This window comes from Urocampus carinirostris, chromosome 13 (assembly GCF_059441175.1).
Source record: "Urocampus carinirostris isolate Australia breed hairy pipefish chromosome 13, RoL_Ucar_1.0, whole genome shotgun sequence".
Taxonomy (NCBI): domain Eukaryota; kingdom Metazoa; phylum Chordata; class Actinopteri; order Syngnathiformes; family Syngnathidae; genus Urocampus; species Urocampus carinirostris.
The window spans coordinates 16,832,308-16,841,432 of record NC_142361.1 but is presented as its reverse complement, the minus strand read 5'-3'; the positions used below and the strand labels follow the sequence as shown (position 1 = coordinate 16,841,432).

General features: G+C 40.7%; 2 protein-coding genes across 4 annotated transcripts in view; one reads left to right on the top strand and one right to left on the bottom strand.

The window, feature by feature from the left end:
• The first annotated feature begins 2 nt into the window (after window positions 1–2).
• Window positions 3–4,593, top strand: trmt2b (tRNA methyltransferase 2B). The gene is made up of 2 exons (XM_088352031.1): window positions 3–1,061; window positions 2,519–4,593. Exons 1-2 carry the CDS (start codon window positions 225–227, stop codon window positions 3,119–3,121), a joined length of 1,440 nt encoding a protein of 479 aa, XP_088208157.1. The 5' UTR covers window positions 3–224; the 3' UTR covers window positions 3,122–4,593.
• Window positions 4,594–6,826: 2,233 nt separating this feature from the next.
• Window positions 6,827–9,125, bottom strand: part of LOC148353879 (inactive phospholipase D5-like) — a 41,511-nt gene continuing 39,212 nt past the window's right edge. For 2 of the 3 annotated variants that reach the window (XM_088352029.1, XM_088352030.1), the window contains exon 10: window positions 6,827–8,925. In XM_088352029.1, the coding sequence (XP_088208155.1) occupies window positions 8,423–8,925 (503 nt within the window). In that variant the 3' untranslated portion in view covers window positions 6,827–8,422. The remainder of the gene's footprint in view (window positions 8,926–9,125) is intronic. The other variant, XR_015852579.1, reaches the window with a different exon arrangement.

Sequence of the window (9,125 nt, the reverse complement as noted above, 5' to 3'; positions counted from 1 at the left end):
GCGTTTCCATCAAATGTCTTGGTACGTCATAGGAAAGCGACCCCTGTCGTTCTTCCACTACCTGTCCTGTCGTTGAAGATCATACTTCCCAAGTAGCAGGAATGCACCCCAAAAACTGTCCGCAGCTGCTGTGGAAAAACAAGGGATACTTTACTTGTTTAACGCGCGTGTATGCGTTTTAATGGCGTTTAGATTGTTAGTAAGTTAAGAGAGTAGGATACAACATGGCTTTCTTGAGGAAATTCATTCATTTTAGACGAATCTGTGCAAGTCCTCGCTGGAAGACTCATCTGTCATTTTCTTCTCAAGATGCCACGACTTCTGTTGGACAGGCAACATTCACAATCCGACAGGCAACATTTACAACAGTAAAGTACCACGAGAGAAAGAGATGCAAGAAACCCACCCGGGCTGACCTGTCCTGGGAAGACAGGCTCGCATCTGTTGTCACCCCCTTGTGGAGGCTCAGTTATGATGAGCAACTTGAGGTCAAGCAAAAACAACAACTGAAGATACTAGAGAAGCTTTGTGGTGGCCATGCGATCACATTCCCTGTTCTGCCTATCCTACCATCCCCGACCAGGGATGGTTACAGAAACAAGTCAACGTTCTCCGTTAACAGAGGGTTTGACGGCAATCCGAAAACGGTTGGATTTTACGTGGGTACAGGCAAGCATAGGAACATTGTGTGCGTCAATGGGGATCACCTGATCAACATACCAGAGAAGCATAAACAGGTGGCCAGATGTTACCAAGAATTCATCCGTCGCTCCACCCTGGAGCCTTGCCTCCTTTTTCATGAAGGGGGTAACTGGCGAGAGATCATTGTGAGGACCAACCAAGCAGGCCATACCATGGCTGTCGTGTATTTCCACCCACGTGATCTCACTCAGGAGGAGCTGGCAGCCCACAAGGAAGACTTGGCCGAGTTCTTTGCAACGGGCGCAGGGTCAGCCTGTGAACTGGACTCATTATACTTCCAAGAGAGCCTCATGACTCGCTCAACGCATGAGGTCGCACCTTACCAGCTCCTCTTTGGTCAGACACACATTTATGAGCAGGTAATAACCACAAGTAAATACATTTTAAAGGGTATGTCCAATAATAGTTTAATTAGGACTAGGTCGGGCCCGAGAAGCTTCTTTGTCACCCGTTCTTGTTAGACACTCTAGTTCTTTGGAACTCTGGTTTGTAACAATGTTCTATGCACTGTCTGTATGACTAAAACTCACGAGACGAGTATCTTTTCATGCTGCTTAAAAAAACACCCCAGCGCTCGTTGGCATTTCAAAACATACTGTCTCTCTGGGAACGGGCTTTACACATTAATCATTGGCGATATGTTCAAGGTTTAGTAGACACTCAAATAAGGCGAGAAGACAAAAATGGATTTTTAACTTGCAAATGAAGCCTGGGAGAAAAGGCCCAGGAGCTCTTTCTTTTTATTGCATTTCCCAGGTTAGAAAAGCGGAAAGAGTGTGGAGGTCAAAGAACAGCAACATGATTTGCCCATAGTGTCAACAATGTAAACAGTTGGAACAAGTGAAAACAACTAAAAGTGCGCAATAATTGTCAAAATAACAAACTGGCATCCATATCACCTAGTCAGTGGTCAACACAGGCAAATTAGTTCTACATATAGGTTTCGTACCAATAGTCCAATAGGGTTCACTGATCATGCTATCTTATTCTCACCTTAAATTTAATCTGTAGTAATTTGTGGTTGAGTTTGAAATTGTATAGAATTAAATGATTGCTATTTTTTACTGCACCATCAGGTGGTGCTAAATACTACACACTGTACCTTTTTAATTTTACAATAGAACAGAATTTTAGTAAAAAGCACTAGATTATTAAATTGGATTTAGGTCCTTGCTATATGCAAAATAAAAAAAACCCATCTATGGAATAATCTACACAGTTATGTGTACTATTGTAGCCGACAGCACCGACTAAGGTACCACACTATGTTTTTTTCCTGGCTTCAGAAAAAGATTTTTACATTTGCAATGTTAATTGTGTTTGCTACAGAAGGCCTTATAAACATGGCTGCCTCTCATTGTAAATTGAAAAGAATAAAAAATAAAATGTTCAATTATTATTGATTATTAGCATGTACTGGTATTTTGCTAACTACTATGGTAGAATATGCAGAATTTCTCCAGGTGACACACAGTTACAAAAATGCAGAATCCGCTGTTAGAATCCAAAAATGATACAGCAACATAGAATATGAATTTGGCTCACTACGTTCTTTAAAACCTTAATAAGTTGGCCACAAGTACATCGATGCAAGTTGAACATTTCAGAAAAGCAGCCAATTATACAATGTTTTTTAAGTGATAGAAGGTGCATTCTCATCAACAAAATGACAAAAGTAAATTCCAACATGCTGGTAATGGTTTGTTCTTCTTCACTGGTTTGGACACTTTTACGTCTCAGTTAAAAATAAATAAATAAATAAATACAACTCAGAGAACCAACCCATCTGTACTTCACCATTTCATATCATTGCCAGATTCTGGGATTTAACTTCCGCATTTCTCCGGATGCATTCTTCCAAGTCAACCAGAGGGCTGCTCAGGTGCTTTACAGTACAGTGCGAGATTTTTGCGTCCCTAATTCTGAGGATGGATCACGCATTCTCCTTGACGTGTGCTGCGGTACAGGGGCCATGGGTATCACCTGCTCCCCTAGTGTAAAGCAGCTCATTGGAGTGGAGCTCGTAGAGAAGGCAGTGGAAGACGCCAGATTCAACGCGACCCTCAATAAACTAAGCGAGTACGAGTTCATCGCCGGAAAGGCTGAAGCAGTTCTCCCCAGACTGGTGTCCCAGCTGGCGTCTGGGGCCGGTGGCATTGTGGCTGTTGTGAACCCAGCCCGTGCTGGTCTCCATCAACGAGTGATCCGAGCATTACGCGGGCAGCCTGATATTCGCCGTCTGGTCTATGTGTCTTGCAAGCCAGATGGGGAGGCCATGAGAAACTTCATGGATCTTTGTTGCCAACCCGACCCAAAGAGAAAACTCACAGGCGATGCTTTTTCTCCCAGTCTGGCTGTGCCAGTGGACATGTTTCCTCATACTGAACACTGCGAATTAGTGATTTTATTTGAAAGATAACAATTGCCATACCTTGTTCATGAAAATCAGACTTTTTGTTTTAGTGAAAGCTGAATCTCATCCATTTTGGGACGAGCGGGCAATTCACCATTATTCCATCCACTTTTTCAGGGATCGGAAACCTTTTTGACCCAAAGAGCTATAAAAGCAAAAACATTAAAATTAACTTTTTTTTTAAAAAAAGAGAGCCCACCATATGTTTTAAGACAAAATTCAACAAAACTGCCAAACATGCTTTCTAGACAAAAGCTAATTCTTTAGCACATTTTATATCACTGTGTGACGTTGATTTGATAAAACATATGAAATAATAATAATGCCGGAGCTTTTGTCCCATATCAATATGAATACACCACTTAAAATTTGTTGCAGTTACTAAAGAGTATTGAGACTCCCTTTTAACTGTCATTTTTGTCCTAAATAATCGTTTCAAAACAAAGTGCCATTACATTTTTTTGTAATCAACATAATAGTGCAAACGAGGATACTAACATACTGTTTTTACCTTCAGTGCAGACGGCACTGGGCGAGAAGGAATGTGCGTGCTGTGTGTGTAGCTCCGCCCATTCCTACCGCTCACCCAATCAAATTGCTTCGGGTGTTTTGTTGCAGTCATTTCAGTGGCTTCTCATCATAAAGTGTCTCAACAACAAACCTAGATCGCTTAATGAGCTTCCGTATAAAGCATTATTTAGAGGTTTCCAACCAAAACGGGGTCTGTTGGTGTGACACCTTGACCATAAATTGTAGTCAAGACTGTGGCCAACAAATACTGGACCTACCATATGAAAAAACAGTGTCTTCTCAGCTTTGCACGTGCCATGCTTGACTTCTCATGTATCAATTCAGTAAAAACATGCACGTTTTATTTAATCTCTGAGCAAGATGTACTCCTAAAAAGAGCCATATAACGCTCGCAAGTTATAAGTTCCCGGTCCCTGTACTATATAAATGTATAAATGCTGGAGCCCATCCCAGCTGACTTCAGGCAGTGGGCAGGGGACACCCTAAACTGGTTGCCAGCCAGTCACAGGGCACACAGAGACAGACAACTCACTCGCTCATTCACACCTAGGGACAATTTGGACCGGCCAATTAACCTGACATCCATGTTTTTGGAATGTGGGAGGAAACCGGAGTGCCCGGAGGAAACCCAGGCAAGCACGGGGAGAACATGCAAACCCCACACAGGAAGATTTGATCTCATGACCTCAGAACTGTGCCCCCGTGCTGCCCTGTATGTATACATGTCACCTTATATTGTTTCTCCCGAATATGTATAAATTACATTTACGTGCGGTGAGGTTTGTGTCTGGTGGGGCAAAGTCCGATATACAAAAAAATGAACCTACATCTTATTCATCATTTGATGGGCAGAGCAAGAAAAGAATACCATCTATACATATATATATATATATATATATATATATATATATATATATATATATATGGCCTTATTTGTCTCCCCTGACTACAAGTCACTTTTCAATCATACCTTGGTAATGGTAACTGCAGATGTGCTTTAGATCAAATCACAATTTATTTGGATAACTCTTCTCAGGCAATGATATTGCAATTTCAAATGTTTAGGTTATTTCAATTTGCACCCCAAATATATCAATCATAACCTCTAATGGCAGCCCATTCCAAGTATCCTAATTCAAATAATGCACCAAATGTCTCTTAAATTTTACAGGATTCATACAAAAACAGGACACAATTAAAAACAACAGTTTTTATTCACTGTAAAAATCCAACACTCATTTATATAACCAATTACGTATATATCTGCATTGACAAAGTTAGGAAACAAATATGCATTCCTGTCCTGGGTTAAAGATATACGCTTGCATCAAGGCATGAAAGGCTCTTGTGTACAGTGCATAAGTGAAGCCTGGTTGGTCATGCAAAGCGGAAGCAGCAGTCATAAAAGGGACAATAAATACAGCGTAAAGTTAGGCGACATTTTAATATATACACAAGTTTGATTAAAATTTTCAACTTGATTTTACTCCCTATGATGCAGTCGTTTACGACTACTGTGAGTCAGACAAGCTGTCAGCCTGTTAGCCTCATTATAATATATTTGAGGTAATATTTAAATTGCAACATCAAAGATAAAACTATTTCAACACAAGTTGTGGCCCCTATTTTCCTAGTGGTTAACATGTATGCTATATAGCAGGGTTGGCGAACATGTGGCTCTAGTGCCGCAAGCGGCTCTTGGCCAATAAGAATGCGGCTCTTTGTCTCATCATATTTCCTATATACTGTGACTCTTTGCCTTTTTTCATGTTTAGTTTTTTTGTGTCTGTATTGAGGGTGGACACTTTCCTTGAAATCAACACAACAACAATACTTGTATTGTAAGAAGAGTAGTGTGTAATGGGAAATAATGTTTTTAATTGTGTGTGTTTGTGTGTGTTCGGCTGTCATGGCAGGTCAGTGCGTGGTGTGGTTCATTGACTTTCACAATTAAATTTTTTTTCTCTTTGTGTCAAACTTGTTCGCCACCCCTGCTATATAGTGTTGGTGAAAAATTACATTGTGCAGTCAAATCAGTGGCCACTAGATGACGCAAGCAAACATTCCTGGAAAAAGGCTTGAAAATGTACATGCAGCAGTGCTTTGACTAGGCAGCATTCTGTGATGCAACTAGGCAGCATTCTGTGATGCAACTGCGAGGAACGACGCCTGTTAATACACTTCTGGCTCTCTACAGCTGCAGCAAAGTGAAAATAAATAGTGTATCACAAATATGTTTTCGAAAACAAAAACGGGAAATGTTTCCAAACAAAATTTGGGGCGTACAGTATGTCTCTGATATCAGAATGCTCATTGTGCGTTCCCTCGCACAATGTTGAGAGTAGAATGCATTTCTTTTCCTTCTTTGTTTTTTTTTTTTTGTTCTAAAACTGATCAGGGATGGAGCAGCAAATTTTTGTTTTGTTTTTAAATCTTTTAAATTCAACATGACCTTACAGTTGGAACTGCGACAAGGGGATACAAATTGATTTCCCACTTCCCAAATGGGGTTTTGGGGTTTTTAAGGGTTATTGTTCTATCTTCGTTATTCATTATCCATTATCCGTTATCGGTCAGTTCATAATACGCTACAAAGCCTAGGAGCCGGGACACTTACTCTCAGCCAAAAGGCCAAGCTAAGGTCCTAGCCCTAAAGCCTTGCTGCGATCATTGCGAATGCACCGTTCCCGGAGGTACTGCAATACCGGGCCGATGCGTGGAGTGGACAGAACAAGCTCTTATTCCAAATGTCGCATAATCACCACAGCAAACATGGAAGATTTCATTATAGAGAGACATGGTACACTACAAAATCTATAAAAATCCAAAGCATATTTAAGTAGAAGTTAGTTTGCTTCAAGGTGATTTTATTTCATGTGATCATTCAATGAAATAGAATTTTGGTAGTGTTCAAATCCTGAGGTTAAAGTAACAGTGCACCCTGTTAAATTTAATATATCACGCCCAAACATCCCAAACACCTTTGAAAGAATGACTTGTATGGTTGTTGAACTAAGTATAATTGCTGTTGAGATTGTCATGATTGTTTTCTGTTTTTAGTGTCAATACATTTGTTCAAACCAAAAAAAAAAAAGTACTCTGTGCTCATGCGCAGTGGCTCTGTCCACTCCACGCATCGGCCCGGTATTGCAGTACCTCCGGGAACGGTGCATTCGCAATGATCGCAGCAAGGCTTTAAGGCTAGGACCTTAGCAGAAAACCTTTACCTCAAAAATGGCCTGGAGAGAGATGGGCGCTGCCAAGACACGACCTCAGAATTTGGTGCCCCAATGACCCTCGTGTTTAAGGGATATGTCAACCGTGAAGATTTTGCTCAAGTATATATAATCGGCTAAGGTAGTGAAACATAGAAGTGATTGTTCTGTTTAAACATTTGCAGTGTCCGCTGAGCTCTCGCTGTTTAGGTAAACCCTTTTCAGTGCAAGCAAGAAGAAAAGAACTGTTTGAGCTACTAAAATAATAAAAAGTAAACTTGTTAGTCAAGACACTGCTGTATTCACTTTTTGGTGCTTTTTTGTTTTTTTCCCAGCAAAGATTATCGGCAGGCACAATTAAGTATTTACACAAAGGCGAGGTTAAAGGGTGACAAGGCTGAAGGATTCTGAATCACACAACTCCGTGACAACCACCTGGCTAGCTTTTAAAGTTTAACAGCAGTTGACTTATTGGATCGGACACAGGCGACAGTTAACCCAAAAAACATAAATTGTAAGAAAATGTGGTCTCCTTTTGTCGACCACCCAAGGCAGCTACTGCAAAGCTATGTAAACTAATCATCACACACAACAATTGTCAAATATTAGAACAGTATATGGGTGCTTTTCCCAATTACCACATAGAGATACGTTTCTGTGAAACCGGTAAGTAAGTGATGCCATCACTTTTAATCTAGGAAAAAGTCCCATGAGCAGTTTAAAACAGCTGTTTTTGGAACTAATAACAGTCTTGGATTCAAACAACAAAGTGCTCAGTTCTTTAAAATATTTCCACTGTTCCCATGTGTGCAATACATAGAAAGGCTTAGATTATGTTCATCCAACAGGAGAAACAACATGCATTATGAAAAACAACAAAATCCTTCAACAATCGTCCGGCAGTGACAACTTTCCCAAAATTCTCCCTGAAAAAATAAAACAATAACAGTAACCCCTTATGCCATTGTTGCGATTCGTATTGACTGACCTAAGAAGACCTTTGGTGTGCTTTATAGAATTTTTAGAATAAACAATGACAAACTCATACACCACGAGTAAAGCTCAAACGGGCATTAAAATGCAATTTGTTAAAGTTACAAATACTGTTCTAAAACTATTTATGGTTTGACCATTACGACAGGCCCCTCGGGGGTAATCACAACTACAATATGGCTTGCAAATATGATGTTACACACTCCTGATTTGGAATCATAAGTGAAGCTACCGTGCAGGTTCTTAGAATGTGGGAGCAAGGCGGACACCTGGACAACAAAAGGTACAGGGACAGCATGCAAACTAAGATGCCAAATAAATACATTCCATACGGTGATGAATACAGGTCCCTGTGATGGGCACTTAAACTTTTCAGAATACCAAATCCAAGCAAATTTACCTGACAGGAGTACATTTCCTGGTAGGTGCATTTTGGCTTCTTCCTGAGTTCTTCTGTGTTGCAGGCCAGCTAAACCGCTCTAAAAAGAGCTACTTTTTGCCTTAAAGTCTTGATTCAAAATGCTACAAAGGAGCCACCAGAAGATGCGGTTTCTCAGTGGATAGTGATTTACATAGAACCACTCAGTATCTCCCTGGTCTTGGGTGATTGGTTATTGGATTCCTTTGTATGATTCTTTGTAGTGCTTTTTATTGGTTCTTGGAACTGTTCAAGCTGTGTGACTTTCTGGTCCTCAACTGGCATCAGGATGTTGGTCTCACTCCGAACTGCCTCGTTTTGCATTGCTTTGAGGCCTACACTATCATCTTTAGGATAGTTTCTCAGGTCTGTCTGATCAGTATCATGCTGACCTGTCCTGACAGGGAACTGCCTAAAATTCAACTGGCTTTCTTTAGCTGCAACCACTCTTTTCATATTTTGCCTACTGCAGATAGGGATCTTGTTGGCCTGAAGGGACAAGGCATAACTGGAAAACCAATCCCTTTCAAAGGTGGCTCGGAGCTGCTCCACTACTGTAGAGTTGTTTTCCTCTTCGACACCCTTGGGCTGACTGATGACCAAGCCTACACCTGCGTTGAAGGTGAACTCGCTCCCTACCCAGTCCAGATTACCTGTCAGGACAAAAGTGAACATTTTTGCAAAAGCCACAGGGAAGTCCTGCAAATAAAGTGCTTGACATTGAAAGGATAGTCTTATGTTCTCTACAGGTATCCCTGCTGTGCAATGGCAGAATATTTACTACATTCCATATACAGTAGAAGAAATAAAGAGTCCATTTGTATTTACCTTAAGAAAAATAGGCTTATTTGAC

What these genes read in the sequence shown, in the direction of transcription:
- trmt2b (XM_088352031.1), top strand. Translation starts at nt 225, where the DNA reads ATGGCTTTCTTGAGGAAATTCATTCATTTTAGACGAATCTGTGCAAGT. An exon ending in AGACACACATTTATGAGCAG is followed by an intron (nt 1,062 to 2,518) that starts GTAATAACCACA and finishes TATCATTGCCAG; the next exon opens with ATTCTGGGATTTAACTTCCG.